This window comes from Sphaeramia orbicularis, chromosome 10, assembly GCF_902148855.1.
Source record: "Sphaeramia orbicularis chromosome 10, fSphaOr1.1, whole genome shotgun sequence".
Classification (NCBI taxonomy): domain Eukaryota; kingdom Metazoa; phylum Chordata; class Actinopteri; order Kurtiformes; family Apogonidae; genus Sphaeramia; species Sphaeramia orbicularis.
In genome coordinates this window covers 13,666,279-13,692,440 of record NC_043966.1, presented here as the reverse complement: position 1 = coordinate 13,692,440, position 26,162 = coordinate 13,666,279, and the positions used below count along the sequence as shown (strand labels likewise).

Below are 26,162 nucleotides of genomic sequence, written 5' to 3'. Positions count from 1 at the left end.
GGACGGGTCTGCTGGTGGAGGGTGTATACAGATATCGGTGATAATGAGAGATGGCACGCAGCCAAACTGCCTTCTAGAGAGAAAACAATTGTGCGTGCTGTGTGTTTAGGTGTGTGTGATGTACATTATGTATGTGTGAGAGTGAGAAGAGGTGAGTGAGGACGAGACAGGTAACAACAGGACAGTACAGTGTATGTATATGTAGGCGAGAAAACCAGTATGATACTGTAAGAAAACACAAATTAAGTTTCTAAGTATTGAGCACCAAGAAGATAAACAACACCAAAAAAATCTACTCTGTATTAAAGTTTTTTTTTTTTTTTACCAAATGGGATGTTTCTAAAAGCTTCGCCTATACTGAACCCACTGTGTGAGTACAGAATGGATTTGTACCTTTAAATGTCCCATTAAACAGAATGAATATTGTTTACAAGACACACATTAATGGCAACCAGCAACACTTTAACGTCTACAAACTCCAGTTCCGTTTAGTATCAGAACACTTCCAGCTGCACTGGAATGACCCGAGTTAAAGGAACCCCAACGCTGCACTGCCCTGGATACAGAATATTAAACCAGAAGCAGGGGGGTAAATATACGACAGTGTGAACATAATGAGAGATGTATGAAGTAAGTAGAAATCCAAAGCCTCTGCAGACAACACACTCACAATAGAATCGAATCCTCAAGGGGAGTGTGGTGTAATACTCAGCTGTTTAAGAGGCTATTTAACCTCCAACTATGTCAAGTGTCTTGTTATGGAGCAAAACCAGCCATTCATCCCCTGACACGCAGTGAGGGATGTTTGTTTTTAAACTTCTTCTGTTTTTGCATTAATATTGATATTATTAGTATGTTTAGTCCTCGATGCTGACCGGACACCACTGAGATAAGGCTATTAATTGTTTTTTTTTAAAGAAGTTTATGGAAAATTTACTGTTTTAGAGGCAGTGATATGTTTCAGATGCAGCTTATGACAAAAAGGTGTAATCCCCGGTTCTTTTTTGACCACCTATCAAAAGGCAACATTTTGAGAATAATGTGTGAATGAGTGAATGTCAGGTGTAACTGCAGTAACTGCATCGGTGCACTTTTATAAAATCCTATATGAATGTATTTGATTTGACATAATGGTTTCCAGGAGCTCAAATATTCCAGATTGTTCAGGATATTATTTAAAGAATGTATTTTCTCTAATTCACCATATAATTCAAAGTGAAGCAGACTCCAAATGTATAGTTTTTGTCATATCTCACATCTCATTCCAATTTTTCATGACTTAGTCCATCAATTTGATCCTAATAACTTCATGTCATGGTTTTCTGTCTCATTTTAGATGGTGATTTTTTTAGAAATGCCAGTGTATTGAGACCCAAGTAAAAAGTCATAAATGCATTTTAATAGACATAACTACTTACTGAGTTCACGCCAAAGTTAGCTTCTCCTGTTTTATGGAATCGAATAAATGATTTAGATACTATCAAATATCTGGTATAGTTAAGACACAAAATTTGAATACCTAAACCTTATTAGTGTCAGTGCAAACATTATGAACTAACTGCATTCATATATTTAAATAATAGTATTATGTTAACAAACAGGCTTATTTTTTGATTTGTAAAACTGTTTTGAAAAGTAAATGAGGTGAAAAACACAAATAAAGATTGTAAATGTACTGTGTATAGTACTATTTTTTTAGTTAAAATGAAAAAAAAAAAAAGGTATTGGAAAAAAGCACTGTTTAAAAAGGTTTTTCCATATTTTCACATTTTAACATGGGACAAATTGTGTGATTTAACTGCACCTCGTACACCACACATCCGATTATGTACAATGTCAACTGAAAAATCAAAATTACATTTATTCTGGAGTCAACATGTCTAACTACATTTTTAGTTAAGATTTGAATAGTTTTACTCCAATGATTTCATGTTAGGTTCACCATATAAACATAACATGAATATGGTTTAAATTATTGAAAACTAAAAGACACCAGATAGAAAAGACGAAAAATAAGCTTTACATATTAATGTGTACTGGAAGAAAAGCTGCAATTTGTATTAAAGACAACTATATATTTTTAAGTAATTTCAACTTTCCCAAAATAGGGACTGTTTTTTTTCTTTCACTACACATTAATTACATTGTCTTACTATGATGGATGTTTCTTTCTATTATTAGTACTAATCCCTGTATATAAACTATATCGGTAGGATGAGGGTTAAAGTTGACATATCTATAGAATAAACTTACTTTCAGCCCATCTGTAGTTCCTTCACACACTGAGTTCAGGCATTCAAGCTGCCTTGCTCAAGGGCAATTCAAATGTGGTGCCTGAGCGAGGGCAAAGAGTCGTTTTCCCCGCCTACATTCTCACATTCGGTCCTGAGATTCAAGCTGTTCTTTCTAAACCTCTGGGCGATGGCCACTTGGTTGAGCTCAGGGTCAACTCTCTCTTTTTAAACATAGATATTTTGTGTTACACGGAGCGCGCTCAGAAAGAAACTGGAAGACGATTATTTAAGTAGGTACATATTGCAGTGATTTGATACTGTACCTGCAGAAAAGCAGCAGAGTTATGCTTCCTTCTGTTATTTATAAATGTAGCTGTTCTTATACCGTTTTCTTCTTTGATGATTTTAATGCAATTTGTGTCGCTTTTTATGATATTTGATGTATTTTCTTCTTTTTTTGTTTTGGGTAAGATGTTTTTATACAAGTCCCACAGGGTTTCTTTGTCTCACTGCACAGGCTCGCTACTCTCTCCTCCTGGTGTTTTTTTTTTTCCATTTGTACAAATAAATTAAACGTAATAGCTGCAATACCAGTAGGAATTTCTTGTGCCTGTTTCTATCCCTGCAAACGTTAGTGTGGTGTCATAGAAGAAAAAATGAAAAAGGAGGCAAACCGAGTGGAGCTGATGCTTACAGGTACCTGACTGGAGAGGCTGAAGTTGGTGGCGGGGCTGCGTTTCTTGCTGGCGGTGGTGCCCACGCTGCTGTTGGCGCTGCTGGCGGAGTTCTTCCGTTTCCTCCTCTTCGTGGTTGTCTGTCGGGCGGGCTCAGCTTTGGCGCGACCAGCAAACAGAAACAGAGGCAATGCCAAGAACATAATGCATACAGACGGAGACTAGGTGTAGAGCTGTGTGCTGTGTGAGGCCGCAGAGGCTGGGACAGGTAATATCATGACACGGAAGCTTAGGCATAGAAAATTATATAACATGCCTGTATACATGCATCCATGCAAAGAGAGAAGCACATACGCACACAGACAAAAGCGACTAATCTACAATGATCCATGCTTTGTTTTCTTCAGAGGTGAAGCCACATGAGCGTTAACATCTCCCAAGACATGCACTAGTAAGAAAGAACCCCTGTTTCATTTACATAAATGCTCAACAATGGACCCTGATGCTCAACATAATGTAAATTTCTTAATGATTTCACTGCTGCACCGATTCCTCGAAAGCATGTGCCACATTAAAACTGCTCCGTGAGGCAGAAAGCATATTTGTGTTTGTCGTACTGAATATGCTACTCCACTGTATCAACCCTCACACATATGTTGCATTACTATGAATTTGATTTGCTGAGCATGGTGATACTGTATCTGTGCTCAAATATTCAACTGTTACATGCATGAAATCAGCAGATGTGTCATGTTATATGTTATATACACGCAATTTTAGTATGATTTTTTTTCAACATGCACAGTTGAGCATCCATGATGAACTTTGGCACAAAAATGTATTTCATGGCATTCTGCTGAGCACCAGAATGCAGCTTTCCTACACAATTACAGGGAATTAACAGTGTAAGAGAGAAGATACCTTTTTTGTGATTTGTGGGAAATATTTCCGTTTTGAAGTTCTGTGGGTGTCCAGCTGAAACCGGAGCCAAAATGAGTTTAATTTGACTCACGTGGTTGATTAATTTCTTAAACATTTTAAGACACAATGAGACCAGAGATGACAACAGAGAAAATGGAGAGAAATACTTAAACATTCACACAAAAGCTGCTTAAAAACCATTGGGAATCTTACACTTGGAATGGATGAAAGATGTTTTTTTCCAATTACAGGCTATACAGAATTCCTGAAGGTACAATTAAACCACAAGTGAAATCATTGTTATTAGAAAAGTACTGAAACAGGTTAAATAGAGATCTTGGCGTCTGTAGTATTAACAAAGTAATTTATGTTGTACATAATTTATGAATACATGATTTTACAAATTCTGCCAACATTTGCTAGAAAACATTATCCTTTTAATCTCCAGAGAGACAAGAAAACACTCCTGTGATCTTCAAACAGATGTCTGAAAATGAAATACATTTTTCGAGGTTCTTACTAATCACACCAAGGGAGATGCTTTCATATTCAGTTAGAACAACCAGCAACTCATGATATAAACAAAACTGAAACAATAAATCAGAGGCAAACAATGAGGGGAATTTTTATCAGTATCTTTCCTCTTTTGATTCCTGACTTTGACAGACGTGTGTGCAAAAACTCAGCCTATTGTGGGAGACAATCATTTCTGTTATCCGACTGGTTTCCTTCGATGCTGAACCAGTGACGCACTGAAAATCACTTCCATTTCCACCAAAAGGACTTATCAGAGCATAAATGTGCCTGTGGCTTCCTTCCTGGCTAAATCCCAAACTGTTTCCAAGCTGGAGAAGAATTGCAGGAAAAGGGGAATAACACGCCACCAACAAGGAAAACCACAATTCCAGCTGAACTGCAAACATCAGGCAAAGCTCGTGTCAAAATATAGACAGATGACATAAGGTGACCTGTGTGGCGACAAACAGAGCAGGGCATCATGGGAAAGCATCGGAGATACTAATAAAGACTGAACATGTTCATCAAGTTACTATTAACTTATAGTATTATAATGCAATGTATTTTTTTACATGATCTAAAACAAAACTAGATCTAAATAGATGTTTAACCCATAAAGACCCAAACCTCCACCAATGACCAAAAGCCTCTACTGAACTAAAATGACTAGTATCTGTTGATCCACTAATCCTTTCAATACATGTAAATAATTAGGGTATAATACAGTTTGTCATCTTTTCATGGTCATTAGATATGACCCATCTGGATGTTCAGAGGCTCCGTAGTGAACGTGGAAACACAGTCCTCTTCTACAACATTGATTCACCAGTAAAACCCATGAAGCTGGATCAATGAAAGTGGATGAAGACACTTGGTTTAAGTTCAGTTATTTATATATTTTGCTGAAAAAGTCAATTTTTCTTCAGTTTCCTCTGTTTTGATCTAACAGAATTGAATTGACAGGAACATCTAAATCAAATATGGGAAAATACATGTTTTACAGTGAAAAATGCAAAAGTACACATGATAACATTAGAATAAAGGGTGATAAATCACTGAAGAAAAGTTAACTCAAGAGAAAAATTCATTTGTGAAATGCCATAAAGCTAGTATTGGGTCTTTATGGGTTAATGAGTAATATTTGTTAAAGAAATACAGCAAAGTGCAGAAGTCTTTGGCTATCATTAGGTTTGTTGTTTTAACACAGCATAATGACAATATGAAGACCCTGATGCTAAAAGAACTGAAGTCACATTCATGGAAAATTCAAGATGAGCATATAAACATGTTGTATTTGTTTAGCTAAGTCCACCCCATAACTATTTTTAACAGACTTTTCTGGGACTTTTTTTGTGTCTACATATACAATACATGTGTAAATGTGTTTATTAGTCTCTGTATGACGGTACAACTGGAATACACAGAAAATATGTATAAAAAAATGGGGAAAAATATCCAACAACCTCATTTCTACAGACCACAGTTCTACAGAAGTGAACAGTATTCAGTGCGACCTTCCTTTGCACTGAATATATATATGTGCTAATATTTCTGTTTTTTACACCAGGTTTCATTCAACACTTGTCAAACTCTTAATACAGAGACTTGTAAATTAATATCTATGCTATTTAAAACCCTGAAAAAACAAAAAAAGCTAAAATTGACTTAAGACTTTGGCACAGTACTGTAATAATGTAACATAATAATGATATGATATTATTATAATAGTACAACAAATAGGATGGATTTTGAAACGTCTATAGAGGAAGGACTAATAATTGCTTTGATATGTTGCCAAAAAAATTAAAAATTAAAAATTAAGATACATATCATATCTAATTACATCCCTCATTATACTATATATATACTCCATACATCTGTATTACACCGACTGTTTAATATCCAGCCCTGTTCACTTTCTGAGCACAATTATCATTACGGTAGCTAAGCCTTTATTCCATAGACTTTATATGCATAAAATACATTATACTTTTTCTGTTTTTTTTTTTTTTTTTCTCTTTTCTTTGAAGAACGTCGTCGACACTGGGGAGCTGCTGGCCAGGGAGCTGGATCTACTAGTCTGATTACACCCAGCGCTCTTAATTAAAGTTACACAGGTCTGAGTCAAAGGCTTTTTGACTGGTGTTGGTTTTTAAAGACATCTCGTCACGCCTCGCTAAGCATTGCTGTAATTTGCAGCCACTCCGATGTGTCCAAAAAGTCGGCTTATTTCTCTCCAGCTCGAGCCTGCACAGCCAATTTAAGCCTGGCACTTTTCAGAAACCACCCTTAAAACATCAATCATAGAAAGCTGAGAAGCCCGTTAAGATTGGTGGGGTTGAGATTCAGGACGCACTCCTGAATTCTGATTAATTTCACATACCTGACAGGCAAAACATATTTAAGGGATTAAGACGTATAATGGCAATTTGAAAACATAAATGATGCAATAAAAACACAGTCTGGAAAAAAAAAAGATCCCTACTCCTGCAAAGTGACTGATGGCACAGAATTTTAAATGAATTAAGGCAGTTTTTTTAAGGAAAGAAGCACCTAAAACCTTGATGGATTAACACAATTATAACACTTAATACCGGAGCATTTTAGAACGTTTTAATGATGTTCTGTTGTCTTTTGTAGAAACTGGACAATAGCCCTTCCATTTAGTTCCTGTATCATGACTGTAAACAAAAACCTGAGAAGCACTTTTTTCCACAGCGGTCCAGGTTAAATTTTAAGAGCTCAGGGTTTTACTGAAACATTTTCTGTATCAATTTGAGCAGCCTTTGGAACAGTAAAAGTCTGTGTTTTAGTGGTGCATAGTTACCTGGTGGAGCTACCATTCTCTGCCATTTTTGGAATAGGCATGTCTTGAGACAGTCCCGGGGGCTGAGGTTGTAGGTCTTGTGCCTCGACATGAGCTCCTGCATGGGCTCCAGGATGACACACAACTGCAGACACACAAGCACAGACCACATGTTCAGTACAGGTAGATTTATCTAAAGAAAGGCCAGTAAAGTTAGATTTCTCTAACGCCTGATGAGAGAACAGCGTCCTGTTCCCTACTGCACCTCTTATCAACATAAAGCAAAACAGTGTCCATTAAAATGCTGGCTTTGCTGCGCAATTAATCACCCACAGACTGACTTTGAATGATTAATTGTGCAGTAAATCTAGTTTTTATGGACAGTATTATTAAAGAACCTTTAAAAAACAAGTTTATTGTCAAGAGGAGAACAAGAACACAGATAACGAGTGAGAAAGATGGGCAGAAGGATACATTTTAATGTGGGCATCCTTTGTTGAGCTGTTTACAACTCACAACAAATGTGTATGATGCACATATTCATGCTTGGATACACACATACCAGGACACACATTTATCTAACTGTTCCCTCCTTAGACAGGGAACAAACAGACTGGTCCCTCATTCCCACAATGCACTCCAAGAATATTCTCCAGTTAAAAGGATTTAAATACAATATTCAGTCTGGACAAAACTGTAAATCTCTGGTGATCTGCACAGAGAGGAACCAGAGGTCAGCCTGTCATCTTAAATACATCAGGATTAGCTTATCCAGATAACATCTGGATAACATTACAAGCAGGTTAGCCCGCCTTTTTCTACAAAAGCAGCCATCTAAATGTTTGTTGGTGGAGTTCCAGAGCAGGGATTGGATGGTTGTAGGCCTGTCATTTTTAGCAGACGAATCAGAGCAAGACTGGGATCAAACCCCAGTGGATCTGCTCTGTTCTGCAACTCTTTATTTTTCCATGACTTTTCCCTGACCATTGTAAACTTTTTTCAGCAGGATCTTATTTGTGATAATTAAAGAACAATTGGTTGTCCACAAAAAAAGTCAAAACAAAAAAATATAAATGACTGAGTACATCAGTTTTTAAGGTCCATCTTTTTTCGGTTTCTTTGAAAAAAAAAAAAAGAAAAAAGACGGTTGATGTTTATGATACTGGCTTTTTGCATTGGTTAAAAAACAGTAATAACTTGAGACTTTAGGTTCAGCACCAGGTTAGGTAGGAGGAATATCTGTAAACCTTTGGGAAATCATCTAACTTCAGTGTCTTAGACAGTAATTTAGCTTAATTTGCATGTAAAATAAATAAAACAAGTACTATTAGCTAAAACAAGTAACTGGTTTCTAACAATAATAAGTAAACAAACAAACAAACAAACAAATAAATAAAAAAACACACACACAGTATATTACTCACAAAACACGATCAACACTTGCAAATTGAGATCGCAATTCTGAAGATCAGGGATTTTTGCTTTTCAGAAGTTCATCTACCAATTTCTACCAAAAGTAAATGGTTGTTCTTCTTTGGGCTTTGTTTGGAACATGTAAACATTGATGCTGTGTTTTTTCATTCCAGGTTTGGGTGGCAGATCAGGGCCAGCAGGAACCTATTTTGTGATAAAGTTATCACCGTTGCAGAGGCCCTTTGTGTGTCTATTGTAGGACAACGGCTGTAGATGCCCTTCAGTTTTGTGACATTGTTTTTTCAAGGACGTTCAAAGAACATATTCAGAAAAACTACAACATGTTACAAAGTTAAGGAAAATGTCAAGTTGTTTTAAGAGTTAAAACACAGCTGGGGTTTCATTAGTGTCCATTAGAATCTAAAACAGCTTTGTCCCTCTGTTCAACACCACAGAATACACAGATATACACAACACAAAGGTGAGAGAATAAAAGCTGTAAAATCTAATGAGAATTCACTATTTCGGCAGCATTGGATTGTAGTTCTTAAAAGGTTTTTAAAGGGTCTTTTTTGGCTCCTCTTTTAAGGTATAAGGAGAGTATCAACTAAAGAGTCTGGATGTGTAATCTGAATGTGGCACGGGAAACCCATATTAAGAACCAGTGTAAAATGATAAAACATACGCTCATAAACAGCTGCTAACGTGTAGTTTATTTGTCTTTTTTCCAACTCTGTTGTAACACAAAACAACACACTGTCTCCTTATTGTTAGTGTTGTGCTTCACACAGAAGTGACAAAATATGTACAGTAGTGAATGGCAGGAGAAAAAAAAAACAATCATCCCATCAATTATGCATATCACGTTTCTGAAATCTAAAAATAGTTTTCCAATGAATGATGAATGCAAGAAGCAAGAGCCTATTTTCTGCTTAAGATGTCATTGAAAAAGTGTCCATTGTAGGTCAGTGGCTGTAGATGGCAGTTTCAGTTTTTGCAGCACTGCTTTTTTCTTTTCAATTTTAAAGATAATTTTCTGAGTTAAGAAGGCTGTAGTTTGCATTAAAGTATCATGTAGTGTTGAGTGAATTGGCTCAATGAACTGTATCTGGTCTCACATTGTTCACCAGCACCAAAAGAACTGTCACCTTGGTGTATTTCACCTTGCTATTAAGGTGAAAAAGTATTATAAGAGGTGAAAATGACTAGAAAGAAAAAGTCAGGAGAACATCACTTATGTGACTTAAGGGTGTGTAGTCTTTCTAATCATGCATTTTCCTACTTTTACATCAAATTGTTTCTCTAAACTTGCAAAAATGACTTGAAATTGACAAATATGTGTGTAATTGATGCCAATATCCAAACAGGAGCGAAAAATTATGTATCTCTTGCCACCTACTACTGTACATAAACTATGGGGCACCCTCTAATATGAAAGTACAACGCTAATACTAGAGATGTGAATGTCAATAGAAAAGAAACCTCATTAAAAAGCATAGTTACCCGCGGGAGTTCTATTATAGTTGTTTCTGAAACACTAGGTTAAGTCTATAACTTATGAGTCTATTTAGAGATCCAATAATGTACTTAAATGCCATTCCCATATGTCCTCTCACAGTATTACGAGTAAACTTTCCATTCAGACAGTGATGTGAGGTCAAAACCGCTGCAGTGACAGTAGGCGTTTAGTTTAGCAACTTGCTCAAGGGCACTTTGACAGTCGTACTGAAGGAAGGAGGATTGTTAATCATTCACTGCGAGCTAAAATGATCTCATCTGACCTTCAGCAACCCACCACACCTACATTTCTGATATCTATCCTAATCAACATGCCTATCCTGTCCTCAGCTGTATTGTACTGCGAACTGAAGCGAAGAAGAAGAAACAATGGGGGAAGTTTGATAGCGGCAAGAACGGTCTTTATAATGTACCTGCGTTTTGGAGGCTTGTATACAAATCACCTTACAACCCTGAAAAAAGGTTTTAGCAGGACAGATATTCAAAGCGTCGGTCCCAGCTTTCAAACTAGTCTTTCTAACATTTACAGTCGGCCGCTTACGCCAAATTACCCTACATAAACATAGTAATGTCTGTTGCTATTCTGTCTGTTAGTGTTTTGATGCCATGCAGCTCGAGGTAAAGTGAACATCCCTGCAGCACACTAATCCCGTGTTCTCCTCTGATAGTTCCCTCCTGACACAGTAATATCCCTCCCCAGCTCAGCCAACAAGCCCTGGCTCTCAGCCTGAAAACAAGGGCTATTTTCAGGCTGAATAGAAGGAAGCCGGCAGCTCCAATACATGGAAAGGCTTAAATACTCCAAATGAAAAAAAAAAAAAAAAAAAAAATGAGTGTGTGTGAGAGAGAGAGTGAGAGAGAGAGGGAGAGGGAGAGGGAGAGGGAGAAAGGGCAGTTGTAACCCCTTAGCCAGGAAACTGTCAGTCTGTTTGGAAGGAGTGATAAACGCTTGGAAAGGCCTTTTCCAGAGAGATATTATTGCCAGTTTAATGTGAGGAAAGGGTGTATTTTACCTTGACACCCTATGATAACAGTGGGAGAAAATATCATTTGCAGTCAGTGACATGAGGAATAACAATGACTACAGTTTACAGGATACAATATAAAATCAATAAGATGCTGAATCTGTAACTGCGATGTACTGTAAATTCTGCTTATTACCGTAAACCGCTGTGGCATGCGTCATGTTTTACATTAATTCAATAAACCTCGATTGTAATTCGTGATGTTTTCATCATTTCAAAACAACAGAAAACCTCAAATATGGTCTAATCCCTCGTTATGATCCGTATTTGTTGTGGCCTTCAAAGTAAAAACACATTGCGCTTATAAGCACAGTTGGCCAATTCTTAATAATGTGAAAAATTTCAAGTTTAAACAACTGCAGCGATGCGATTCATTTGGCTTAAAACTAAACTTGTTTCTTAACCTCATCTATAAAATGTATGATGTCCAACCAGAAAACAAGGTCCCTCCTGTGTATTATTTGCAGAGCACTGACCATCTAAATAAAGGAAGAACACAAACTAAATCTAAGTATGTAATTACAGATACTTGAATTATGTGCTTTATCTTTCAGCAGCATTACAGTTTCTTTCTGTGCAAAAAAAAAAAAAAAAAAAAAAATCATTGTTACAGGAAAACAAAAACAGCCACCCTGCTCCCTCTCTCTCCCTCTGTGTCTTTCTTCACTCAGTTATTATAAGCAGCGGAGGTGCCGTTCCCCGATTCGCGCGCCATTTCACAATTATGAGTCTCAACAGGGAGCGTTCATTAATGTTATGCTAATTTTCTGTATCCAATTAATTCTTCTCTCTCCTCGTCTCTCTCTCCCTCTCGCTCTTGTTCTCCCATTTGGAAATCGTAGCTGTCAGTCAACTGTGGCGCCGAAAAACACAAACAAAACCCTGTGAAATAATCACTAATGTATTCAGCCCGCTTATACTTCCTATTTCCGTAATTATATTGCTGCGGACAGGTAGAAATATATGTATATGTGGAAAGTAAAGAACAAATAAATGCTTAGTTTTTATTTTGATGCCTCATACTTTTGAAATTATACACTCAGGTTTCAAGCCCCCAAGAGCCATAAAATGTGTTCGGCACATAAATAAAAAAAGCCCCATAAAAACATCATAAGCTTTCAATTTCTGCAAAAAAAAAAGACAAACGGTAACATTTACAATCACGATATGACCTTAAATAAACTGGAAATTGAATATGAGCAAGTGGAGCAGCATGTGGAAAATTATTTTCCTGCCAAACATTACATATTCAAACAGTAATACGTCTTTACTTTGAAACAAAACATGACAGATTCATTGCGGGACATGTAACATAATCACGTTCATGCTCATATTAAATATGACTAAGCATTATTTTTCTACATAATGAGACACCTCTATGCTCTTTAGACGTAGACACAAAGGATTTCTTTGCGACTAACATAAATTACTGCGTTTAACAATGGACAATGATTGTTCCTCTGTGAGCATTAAGTACGACGAGACGAAGGCAGAAACAAAAGCGGAAAGAATGACAGTCATAGACATTGTCAGACACACACATATTCCTTACCCTGAGGTAGTTGAGGGTGAAGTTAGTCAAACCCATGCGAGTGATGTTTTTGGACAGTTGTTCCAGCACCTGAGGGTCTTGTGCCTAAAGTCAGCAGCAGAAGAATGAAAACAAAGAAAAACATTCACATATACATCCATATGATACAATACATCTATATGTTCATGTTTGCACTACAGCTAAATACCACTTAATTAATTATCTACAGGCAATTAGGCTAATTGGCATTCATCGAATACACACAATAGACACATTCACAGCTTCGAGCCATAACTGCATCTACTAAACATTATTATTGCAGTTTTCCATTTACATTTATAAGAAGTGGAAGTATTTTTGGCCTTCATTTCACACTGTTGTCAGTCTAATTAATCAGTATTACTTTGTCAGCCTATTTTAAATTATAGACATTTTCTATGCCTTATCTTGACTGGATTCGATGCTGTGGCGCAGTGAATGCATACCCGGACTGTGCTGTGAGGAAAATTGATTTAATAATATTTATTTATTGAAAACATGGGAAAGAATCTTTTGATGTAACCCTTCTCTTCCATTCAACGAACTGAGCCTTTTGTTATTATAAAGTATAAATGTATGAAACGCATACATTCTGACAGTAAACATCAGCATAATTTGTGGGGGGAAAAAATAGGAATCCATTAAAAAAGTGCTCCCAATTAGTCACTTAAAATAGAAAATATATGGGACTCATCGGATTGTTCGGTATGTGTGGGACAAACGCGAAAGGCTTAAGTAAGAACAAAGTGAAAAAAGCATGATGGCCCTTATAGGATGACAACTGATTAAAGAAAAATCTCATAAAGACACGTGATTATTCAGTAAGCTTGTTTGCCGCTCTAAGAATAAGCAGTCAAATCATAAAAAGCTGTAGGTATTGACAGAGCAAAACATAGCCCAGACTGAAGAGAAGCACTGAGCACACTTGCATTCACTACCTCATGAAAAATGCATAATTCTATCTCCAGTCGCATCTGAGTGTAGAGAAAGTCAAGAGGGAAGCGAGGGAGTTCTTCTGTGCCGTCAGCAGACCAACATGAGTGACAGGAGAATTGAACTACTCTGCATTATTGGCAGCTGGAGGATCAGAATCTGAATTACTTTACTCATCAAGTGGAATTAGGCTAAATGTACTGTACAAGAATTTGTCTTGGCAGCATTGTATAAACAATTTGTGAAGTAACACAAGTAAATAGTGGCACATATGGTGCAGGGACAACACTCGGTTCAAGGGGCCAGAGGAAGACAAACAGCAGAGTGTGTACTCTACAAAAACACTTTCGGCATTCGAGATGTGTGGCTTTGGTCCAAATAAGAAGCTTAAACCATAAAGACAATGTCAATCTGTATCTAAAGTGAGGGAAGCCAGAAACCTGCTTCCTTAAGTACAGCATTTATGCTTCAACTCCAAAAAACAACACTACACTTTGTATCCACCCAACACTGAGGAGCTTATGATTTTAAATTAAAAAAACAAATACGAAGAGTGGATAAATCACAACAAAATGATGATTAATCCATTAGTTGTTAATTACTGCATTAATCGAAAGCTATTTTAGTAATTTTTTTAAACAAGAAAAAAGTCGAAATTGTCTGATTTCAGCTCCTTAAATGCAAATATACTGCAAAAAAGGGGCATCTAAAAATCTAAAAACAAGATTGAAACATTAAATCTGAGGAAAAAGGTACTCAAAACTAGTGAAATATTTGTCCATGCAGCAAGATAATTTCACCTGACAAGATTTCTGGAATTAAGATCTAAATCTAGAAATAAGCATGTCTACAGATGTATAAACACTTAAAATAAGAAATTAACTCTTAAACCAAGATAATGTATCTAAGACTTCTAAATCTAAGTTGTTTTTTTTGTTGTTTTTTTGTTTTTTTTATCTTGGTAAGAACCAAATAATTTGCAGTGTATTTTCAGGGTTTTTTTACTCCTCTAAGATAGTAAACTGAATATTTTAAAGTTGTAGAGTAAACAAGATGTTTGATCAATTACTAATCCATATTTCTTCAACATTTTACAGAGCAAGCAACTGATTGATTAGTCAAGAGTACAACATGCTGGTTATTAAAAAAAGAAAATAATCATTGCTGGCAGTCTTTGTAAATGTCACCAATAATTAGGGGTGAGAGGATTATTCTGTTAGCTGATTTGTTATCAGCAGTTTAATTAACTATTTTAACTATTTTAATAATTGATTAATCATTTTAGGAGTAATTTTTATGACAGTGACTGCTTATTCACTAAACATGATCTATTTCATACATTTTATTGACTAAATAATAGAGAAAATAAAGACAATAATGTTTTTTTGCAGCTCTCTAAATAATGCTATTAACTTTAGCTCCAGGTTGGCAAACTACAACAATAAAACTACTCCCATATAATACAATGAATGATGAACCAATACCATAAATATAATAATCCAACAACTACAGAATATTTTGGGGGCTTGTGAATACTTATGATGCTTTAAATGTAATTTCTGGAAATGTTTACTACTTCTAATTCAATTCAATTTGAGCAAAACATGTATTTTTTTTTTTTTTTTTTTTCTGAAAGGAGAAAAAGATTAAGACCTGCCCATTCTGAAGCGACAAAGTGTGGGTCTGAGTGTGGTAAGTTGAGAAACAAGTCAGTCCAATAAACATGTCCCAAAAACCTCCACTTTTCCAGGCCTTCATTTCTGTGCAGCTCAGCCTCTAGTGGGCACTGGAGGAGCTGCATCACAGTGATTTCACTTTAACACTCAGCCTTCATGGTTTTGCACATTTCCACCATAGAAATGAACTGACACCACTTAAATTTTGTGAATTTATTTAAAGTTAACTGACATCAACATGTTTTGCATTCGTTATGTCCTACACTTTGTTAATTATCTCACAATGAATGTATACTGTGTCCTCTTGTCTTCATTATACATTGATATTTTTTGCTCATTATAATGTTTTTCAGTAGTTCTTTTGGATGCATTTGTTTTGTTTGAACATAATTTAAATACTGCCCTTGACATAAGTAGTTCATTTACTGTCATCTATGCTTTAAAGCAACACTATGGAGTTTTTCAGCCTTCAAACTATATTTTCAAGGTCATTTTGGTGGTACAACAACTCACAATAGGTTCAATTACACTTTTGTCATCGCTCCAGAGCATCTGTATCACCTGAACTGACACTGTGCAACTTCTGGTTTCGGGTTGTAACCCCTACACAAAAAGAACTACAATATTTGACTGCTGCATGGCATACGTCACATCCCCCCTCCACCTTCAAAAGACGAGGCAGGCAAATGAAGTTACGAGTGAAGGAAAGTGTGAGAGTGATAAAATAAGAGGCCGGACTAGGGTGAATATTGGCCCAGCTTTCACTGGCTGGTGTGATCTGAAAGAGGGGGAGGGATGTCCAACTGATGGAGACCTGGTCCTGTTACTGTTGGACTCGTACGGATAAAGTCTTCTATAAAATCTTCTGCATTTAAGCTTATTATGTTTCAGGTCGTGTTACTTGAAATCATAACCTTCCGTTTATGCCCATACATCAAGTTATTCAAGCAGTAGTTTTATCAAGCCAGTTATAGGCTATTATATAGATCTAGTCATTTGTCGTTTCTTTTTTTTTTTTGTTTCCGATATCTTTAAAAATAAAATAATAACATTTGTATAAAATGCTGTAAGGCTACTTTACCTGGCCTGAAGAAATGGTTTAACACATATTAATTGTCTTACCTCGGGAAGTTTGCCAGCATCAATAGACGCTTTTCCATTGACCCTCAAATTGCGCGAATATAACTTGCACATAAAATTTACCTAATGGAAAAACAACAATTTCGCCAAAACTCATATTTTTCAAGTAAAATATTTTGTGCAGGCAAGAGGTGGTTTTCCGGGGTTAGAGCAAATGGTATATTATGCAAAATTGTAATGGAAGACCTTTTTCCGCAACTAGAGCCATGTGAATAAAAAAAACGGATGTTGACAGATGTTACAGCAAGAGAAGAAGAAGAGTTTTAAAACAAACATGTGGACACACCAGAAAACCGAATCATTTTTTAATTTAGTATGGGACAGAGGGGTAATATATAATAATAATGAATATATCTGTAAATCAACACGATATTTACGTTCATTGCTATGTTTATGGAATGACTTCTCGTGTCATTTCACAAAAATAAATAAAGAAATCATTGCATTCGTGATTTAATGGAAAAAACGACATTATGCACCCCTCCAGTTTTTCGACATTTAGTAAATATTGGTAAAGTTTTTAACATATGTCCAATGGAAAAGTGACTAATGGTTTACCAACAAATGTGCGATTATTACAGAGACACAGATTTTAAGATAGTTGTTACAGACAATACCGTTTCTGACATTAGGAGGATCCCGCAAGCAAAAGTTCCATGGTGTTGCTTTAACTACTCCAGTAAAATTGTAATTTCTGTCACAGAACATAAATCCGATGCAGTCAATCAACCACATTTAGATAAGATATGATATCAGCTATATTCTTTCTCTATCATTTTAAGTCTGAGACAAATATTTTACATTTTACTCCACTAAATATGTCTGACAGCTTCCATTACAACTTAAGATTTTTACACAAAACATTAAATAGTTCTTAAAATATGACATTTTGATATGAATTAACGTGCTCAGATGAAGGATGATTGAAATTACTAATAAACCTGTTGATTAAGAGAAATTTTTCAGTAATTTTCCATTTTCTGTGTCTCGAATTTTGAGCTGAGCATAACTATTCGCCTCAAAAAAGCAGCTCTATTCATTTAATCTATATTCTTCAACTAGATTTTGATTTAGGACACAGAATTCTGATCTGATCAGTCAGTCATGATTAATTAAAAGTATTGCATGTAATGTCAATTACAAGCTTAGACTTTATGAACTCAGAAAACTAGAATAAGAGCAAAGTTGATTTATTTTCTAAACAGCTTCCCTTGAGGTTTTAGCAGTTCGCAGCTCACTTAATTCAAAAACCAGGCCCTCCACAGTGGCTGCATACAATATGTACCGTATCTGCGGTTCAACTTTCCTCCTCTGACTCCCATGCGTCTGTATCCGCTTTCATTAGTCCAGGCAACGATCAAAAGAGTGAACTCACACTCGCTCAAATCAGTGAGGATCTGGCCAGGACCCACAATACCCACAATATCCCACTCTCCAGGAATTAGTGTGAATACCCAGAGGGGCCAATTTATTGGTGAGTGAAATTCATATGAAGATTTGGACAAAAAAAAAAAAAAAAAAAAAAAAAGAAAAGTGTCTGTTCAGGCGAAGCTGCTGTGAACATACACCTTTTGGTCTGTGGGATTAAATAAATAAATAAAATACTGAGGAAAAGATTTCACTTGATTGATGAATTTAATGACATTTTGAAAAGGCAAATCAGTGTGTGTGGACTGTTCTTATTTTGCTGTTTTGTGACCTCTTGATTCTTCTGTAAAAACAGAATTTTGATAGATGAGGTGATGATGCCAGTATAATTTTATTTATGAAAAACTACAGTGTCCCCCCCTCCTGACATGTACAGCTTGAGTTCAACATCTTCTGAAAGTGGAAGACCTTCTGCTGGCTCCAGCTTGTGCACTCTGCAGCTCCAGTGACGAAATGTGTATTACACTTAGTGGAATTAAGCAGATTATTCATTCGACCTTGTTTTTTTTTTTTTTTTTTTATGCTCTCCGTTTTCAGACAAGGGCCCGTTTTTATCCTGGGTGGCCTTTGATGTCTGCAAATAAATTGGTTTGCAAAAATCCCTCCAGACTGCTTTGTTGGCGTTTAAATTTCATATGCTCATGAATAGCTTTCTAAAGTGTCTTGGCAGAGTGCACAGACCCTCGTTAGTATGCGAAAAGTGACACCCAGACGGGCAGATCGAGGTATTTCGTCGCGTGTTAATGATGTCACACTCACGTGCATGGCCAGGATGCTGCGGGGGATGAGCTCTCGGTACTGCCTGATGGTAAAGTGCCACGTCTTGATCCTCATCAGATCATCAAAGGCGAACTCCAGTATCAAACGACCCTCTGTACAAACCTGGACAAAGATCACATAGTTAGCACTGCTTTACATTTCCACTCAGCCTGATATCTCTTTCAGTAATCTTTAACTGGCTGGCAGGCAGCCGTCAGCTGATTTGGACGGAGACAAAAAGAAATCAGTGTTTATTGGCCAGGCGTGATTTTCATAAAAAACACTGGAAGGGTTTCTTTTCCATTCTGGAATTTGTTCAAGGACTTTGTAGCATGGAGCGAGCTATTATGCTCCCAATATTTACTCTGTTCGCTTTCCTCATTCAGAGCATCTGTCCTTGGGCCTCTCAACCATCCAGCTATTTCTAAAATGTGAAAATAAATGTAATCTGGAGAGGGGTGTGTTTACGCCAGAGACAAAAGAACTTTAGGTCAGAGAGAGTTGCCAATTAGGAACGGAGAGAGAGAGGGAGGAAGACGGAGAAACAGAGAGGGGAAAAACAACATTTTTTTTGCCCCTTTAGCTGAATTCAGCGCTTGCCGGGGCCCTCGCGCTTCTCCCGTATTTCGTTGCTGTGACAACCAGAGAGAGAGGGAGAGAGGAGAGAGAGAGAGAGAGAGGGAAAAATGGAGAGACAGACAGAGAAGGGAAAAAAAATCAGCTGATTAGTTGGCATGGCAACGGCAAAGATGTAATCCCACCAGACACACTCTAATCAATGCCCCCAGCGCAGATGGTCTCCTGAGGATCAACAAGAAAGAGGCTAGCGGCCATACTGAACCCCCACCCCTCCACCCCCTCATCCCCCACTTCCCACCCCCCCGCCCACCTTCCCCTGCCAGTCACGTGCTCCTCCATTAACTCCAATACAGTCAGTTAAAAAAAAAAAAAAGAGCTTGACTGCTCCAAAAAAAGAAAAAAAAAACTGAATACAGAGCCTCTGCTGCCTTGACTGAAAATGTGGATAATATAAGATGCTTTCACTCTTTGTTGCAACGGTATGAAACTGTCGTGGAAAACCGTCAGAGAATATCCCGGTTTCACACTATACACTATTACACAATTATTATTGTTGTCAGTTGCAGTGAGAATGAAAGTAATAAAACAGGACTGCTTTTATTGAAACTATTTTTTTTATGTTTAAATCGGTAACAACTGAAAATAACCAAATGAAATAATCTGTTTCTTGAACAAAAGAAATTAGGAGGAAAAAGGAGCAAGACCTAGGGCTGTAGATGATACAGATAATCTAAAAATTTTATCTTTTACCTTCAGTTTTTGGTTTTTTTTTTTCGTTTATACTGTTAGATAAAACACAATATATTTCAATGTTTTGTTGTTTTCATTGTCAATTCTGAAATGTTCAATTATTTGTCAAGTGTTTGTTTTGTTCTTACCATAAAGAATAGTCTGAAACCACAAATAACCATCTGGTTTTTTCAAATCAGAACCAGAAAGCAGCTTTTTGACTTGGAAAAAATAATGATTTGACATTTATTTTGATCATTATTGATATCGCTTGGATGCTGATAAGAGTACAGTCTCTTAAGAAATAAATAACAGAATAGAAAAACATCCACGCAGAGGTGAGATATTCCATCTGGTTGCATTTTTGTTTCAAGAAAATGTGCACAGTATGATAACTGTACAATAATTTACCTCTAAACAGCAGTAATAGCACATTTTCAGATATATTATGGAAAGATTTTTGACTCTTAAAAAAAAAGACATTAATGACGAATAACAGCAACTTTTGGACGACAGTAGCTGTTTTAAATACTTTAGTTTTTGTTTTTTGTTTTTTTTACCTCTCACATAATGGCCACGTAGTGTTTTGCAAATTAACACTTCATGCAATGAGTGACACAACTCAGCACTGATAGTTTTATGTGCTAACACATCTGGGTTCTGCGTGCTCTGATAATGGGCTTGTCTGAGCTAGATAAGTATGGATTAAAACTAAAGCAACGTTTTGGAAGTAATCCGTGCCATGTAATGGACAATGAAAATAGTCCTTATTTTATTTTTTTATTTATTATAATTTTAACAGCAGCTTGTCCGACAGCTGACCTCCGGCTGAGTCCAAAAGAATTATGGGATTTATGACCAAACTGTGCTTTTTACTTCTGCAAAATGAAAACAATACCTTCTCAAGAACTCAAACTGAGGGTGAAAGCACAGATGTGAGTTTTATGAGTTTTGGAGTTTATTGAAAGAAGCCCTGAAACCACAAATATTTATTATTTTGCTAAAGAAAGGACACAGCATTTATGCATTAGAAATGCTTTTCTGCATATTCCCTTAATTTTCAAATAATCAGTTGACCCTCAGGTTTAGAGACCATTTTGAATATTTATAAGGAATACTCCTAATTAATCCACCAGAATAACACAAATGCTGTTAAAAGCAAAAAGTGTAATATTGTTGTTTTCTCTTTTCTTCTTTGAAACGAACTACATCATGGTCATTATGTGTGTGGATGAGTTTCATCCCCCCTGGGCTATTGAAACCTATTAAAACTCCAAATACTTAAGCATATATGAGGACGCAAGTAATTCTTTACATCATTCCTGAAGCCGTAGCTTTTGGTAGATTTATAGTGTTTCCCCAACAGAAGTGAAATAACTTGAATTGTGTTTACTAGCAGGCCAGGGTCTTCTGATGCGTTCAGGTGCTGTAGCCTACAGTGAAACAACGCTACAGTATTGATTCTTTTTTCCATAGTGCCAACTGTGTCTTTAGCATTGCCTCCACAATAGCTCCTGTTTCTCTCCATAAGCGCTCTGCTTCTCTGTAACCGATAAGTAAACGGGTAAACCACCTAAATCAGAACCAGAATAAGAGCCACTTTAATTGCCAAGTGCAATAAATGTGCAAGAATTTGTCCAAGTGACATTGCTGCAGAGATACATCAGGCACAGATTTAACCAAGGCACCCTTTACTTAGATTCCAGAGTAGATTCAATCATACAAAGCTATTTATTTCTACATAGTGAAAGCCAATTGGTTAAAATCTAATATTTGTCTCACAATGGCTGTAACCCTTTTTTTTTTTTTTTTTTAAGCTAAATTCTGTTCCCTTATGAAAAGTAAAAAGAGGGAAAATCCCCCTGAATTAAAAAGTGGTCCATTAAATGGTACAGCCCCTCACAGAGAGTCCCCATTGATTTAAGAGCAGGGTCATAAATCTTCCACACAACAGGGCTGAGATCAGGGGATCTCCAGCTCAAAAGAGCAAGAAAGAATAACAGCGTCCTGCTGCTGAGACACTATTCAATACTGTACTGGACATGACAATCAATTAACTACAGAGGAGCTGAAGGTCATTAAATCGATTATTATAAGATATACAGCATTATGAGTATATCTAGGGAATATAAACAGGATCAAAGTCAACTAAATGTGCCCAAAAAGAGCGCCGAGCCACTTATAATGATGACATGACTTATAAAGCTGTAACTACACACACCCTCTGGATTATTAAGTAGAAAAGACATTTACTTTCTTTGCAGATTGTAAAGATTCTTCTGCTGCAATACAACCATCAACTGTAAACACAGTACCGTAGTTTGTGTAGATTGACTTTTCTTTTCATGCTGCTTTAGACTCAGACCCAGTCTTGGATAGTCAGACCTATTGCCATACTTCGTTAGCGCTGTGCTAGTGCTGTAGATAGATCTGGCACCCTCCTCTATCGTTCTGGAATAGGGGGTAAAAGTTCTCTGGGTTGTTTGGCTAGCTCTTGAGAAGCGCAAGATGCTACGACAGCGCTTTTGCCAAATTGAGCTGAAGTGAGAAAACTTGCTTTGGTGGAACATGTATGCATTAGGAAGCACAGTGTGGTATTAAAATGACTAAATAATCCATAAAAGAAGACAATAGTTAAAAAGAAGTGTGCGTTGTTACAGCTCTGAGGTTATTGTTCCTTCACGTATATGGCGAAGAGGACTTTCAAAGCAATAATGCTAAAAGAAACAAATACATACTTTTTACTCCAACACATTTGGTATTCTGGCAGCTGTAGTTAATGACTGAAATGATTAGCTGATAAGCTGATTAATCTCATATTAATTGAATTTAATTAATCCCTATATTGGTATTTTGAGTAATTTTTCAGCGTTTCATGTTTCCAGCTTCTTAAATGTGAACATTTTTCACTATTTTTGAGTTATTTTAACAATAAAATAATGTATTTTTAATAACTTTGGACTGCAATCTTTGTTTTTCTGAATATTTTCTGAATTTTTTTTAAACCAGTCACCTCATGAATCCGCAATACAGTTAATTATTAGTTGTAGTCCTATGGGCAACCATAGACAACAATAAAATGATACTTTTAAATGAATATTAAAGCAAAATTGTAAGAAAAACATGATAAAAATAATAGCATTCTGCCTTTAGCACTTCTTCCACTTCCTCCTGATTATACTTGATACTTTTATGTTTACTGCATTTATTTGCTGTTCATACTTCCTCTACCACTGTTTGACACACTAACAAAATCAATAAAAAACTATTTTGGGGGAAAGATGTTTGACCATGTAAAGTAGGATATATTTCCAACTTCTAAACAGTAATGCACACCTGTATGAGAACACCATTACGAAAATGATAAATAAGTGATGAACTCCTGCACAAAATCGATGGTGCAGCCGTTAACACTCACAGATTTTCTGACAGGCATTATATAAACTACCCAAAAGCAGCATTTAATAAGCTGTAACAACAAATCACAAGAGGGTGCACATCATCTGACATGACTCAATAACAATAAACGTGTAATAATTTATCGTAGTAGGAACGTAAGTCAGAATACATCCACCGGTCAGAAAGTAATAAAAACTTGAGACGAGGATCAGCGCTCGGTCTTGGCCTTGAATCACAACAATGCTTTCTTATATGGGTAAATAATGTCAAGCGTCTGTATTTACTGATAGGAGAGTTGTGTTAAGCTTCAGTATCAGTAAGTCATGTCAGTAGCATTTTCTATAATTGAGTTAGAAGCTGCTGTAACTGCTGCATATCTCATCTTTATCGATTAAATGACCTTCGACTGTCATGTTAAGGTACCGTACTGAATCATGCCTGTGATTCATATGTACTTTCCAATTAGGTTTGACTGGTGGTATTTAAAATGTACAACTGCTAACAGGTGAAATAGATTACTAAAACATACTAGCCTTGAACAGCAAATGAAAATGACATTTATCGCTATATAATAAATGTCATTATTATTTTGTCTTTAGAGTTTAGTGTGCTTACATGTCAGCCACTTTAAAATCTTCAGAAAATGTCTCCTTGTTTGTTTTCCTTACTTTTTACAGTATAATCTCATATTTTGATGTTGAAAAGATTGTATTGTTCTATTTTACTATTCCTCTACATTTCTCATGTTCCTGTCATATTCTGAAAACAAAGTTTACAACCACTAATATCCAACTAGTTTCTTCAACTTTCAGAAGCACAAATCAGCTTTGAAATCTGAAGGAAATATGGATTTGACATTTACTGAGGTGTCTTTGTAATTTAAATATTGCTGAATTTTGAGGAATCTGCTCATTTCTATCTAAACATTATCGGGGAAAACATACTCTGCTGACAACACATGCACTTGTCAATTTCTTCAAATGAAACATACAGTGTGTATATATATATATATATATATATACATATATATAACCACTGAGGGAATTAAATTCGCTTGAACTGAGATCACCGTGTCACAAACTCGCCTTTTTCTTTTCATTCGCCTCCCACCAGGATGAAACCCCCAACCAGGCACGGGTAACAAGGGCCGTGCCCTGTGAGCTGACACTCACTCAGCAGACAAAGCAAGGCCTGCTGGGTAGTGAATAGATGTGCTGGGATACTGAGGGTGGCAGAGCGAGGAGGGGTGTTGGGGGGGCCTTTGGTCAAATTGGCACCCTATGTCACCTTGTCAACACCTTGCGGCCCTGTAAGCCCCCGCACACATTGTCCACTAACACCTGGATAGCACTGCCCACACTCAGCGCCCGGTGAGCTCCACCCACTCGTTAGTCTGCATCACCTCGACATAGATGGAGGGAGGACAGACCGTGAATGCAACACATAATCTGACACCTATTTATTCTTCTTCTTCTATATTTTACCATGACAATACATTACTCACCTTTATCTCCTCATTAGGGCTGTCATGATGATCACATTTTTGCTGACAATTAGGTGTCATAAGAATAATGGTGATTTAATTGTCTTGTTCTATTCATTTTATCCAACTAATACAGTATAAGACTAATGATACTTTACTCACAGACGTACAGTAAAGCTAACGAGGAAGAAGACACGTTCAAAGGCACTGAACGCTGTCATTTCAGTTAGTGTTTAGGCTTCGTAAACTTATGTAGGCAGATTAGACATGAATAATCTAAGTAGACTAAACCTATTACTGAAAAATACATGAAAATGACTGATAACAATAGACATAAGTGCCTGAAGACAATTCTGATCAGAGATGATAATGCAAAATGTAATTGTATTTAGTTTAAATAAATGTGATAATGTAAATATATAATAACTGTCACAGGCCTACTCATCACACTGAACATATCCCTTCATCTTTCTTTCTAGTCATTTGTTTTCATTCATGTAATTTCATTTTCCATGCCATATAATATGAAGTGAGCTCCATTTGTTATACTTTTGTGTCAACCAGCTTAAATGGAGGTGTATTTTTCCAAACACACATGCATGTACACTATGTGAACATAATATATCATCTAACAGGGAACATATATGACAACACCTCTCTTCATATGAGGCCACATAGTCTTATATTTTCCATATGGGTATGCACATGTGCCTATGTTTGGATAGGATATAATCCATCTTATTACTAATGATATAATAGGATATCATATGTTGAACTAAAAATAGTTGAGATCTGGGAACAGGGGTATGTTGCTCTTATAACATCCAGTGGAACAAAAAACACTGAACTGGCAAAAGTGGTGGAAAAAGTAAGTGAGAAATTGGCTCTGAATCTAAAAGTGTATATTTATTTATATTTCCAATTTGTCTTGTAATGGACTTGTAACAGTACAAGACAGGTTCATAAGCATCTCCAGGAGGAGACTCAGTATTTGGTGATGTCCACCAGCCCCCAGACAATCACTGACTAAAAACAATCATCATAATTAAAACTATTCTTAGTTTGTCCAACAACTTTTGAGCCTCTGAAAATGGAGGAACTAGCCTTAAAATGATTGTAATTCCTAAATGGTTAATGCAATATTTTTTGTCAAACTAATTAAAGCTGAAAGTCCACACTTCAATCACACATTAATTGCTTCATTTTGAATCCACTGTGGTGATGAACAGAAGCAAAACTACCTTTGTGTCAATGTCTAAATATATATGGTCCTGACTGTATAAAATAACTATATGCATTAAAAACATAAAATATGTAATGTATAAGAATTGAAGTTTTAATAGCTGTATCTAGTTTGGA

The 26,162-nt window shown here is 36.4% G+C and overlaps 1 protein-coding gene across 7 annotated transcripts in view; it reads right to left on the bottom strand.

The window, feature by feature from the left end:
- ldb2a (LIM domain binding 2a) overlaps positions 1 to 26,162 on the bottom strand; it is a 127,108-nt gene that overhangs the window by 11,098 nt on the left and 89,848 nt on the right. The window contains exons 4-8 of one of the 7 annotated variants that reach the window (XM_030145011.1): positions 18,614 to 18,736; positions 12,660 to 12,743; positions 7,173 to 7,296; positions 3,830 to 3,883; positions 2,929 to 3,077 (exon numbers count right to left, since the gene is read on the bottom strand). In XM_030145011.1, coding sequence (XP_030000871.1) covers positions 2,929 to 3,077; positions 3,830 to 3,883; positions 7,173 to 7,296; positions 12,660 to 12,743; positions 18,614 to 18,736 — 534 coding nt within the window. The remainder of the gene's footprint in view (positions 1 to 2,928; positions 3,078 to 3,829; positions 3,884 to 7,172; positions 7,297 to 12,659; positions 12,744 to 18,613; positions 18,737 to 26,162) is intronic. The other 6 variants (XM_030145012.1, XM_030145013.1, XM_030145014.1 and 3 more) reach the window with 6 other exon arrangements.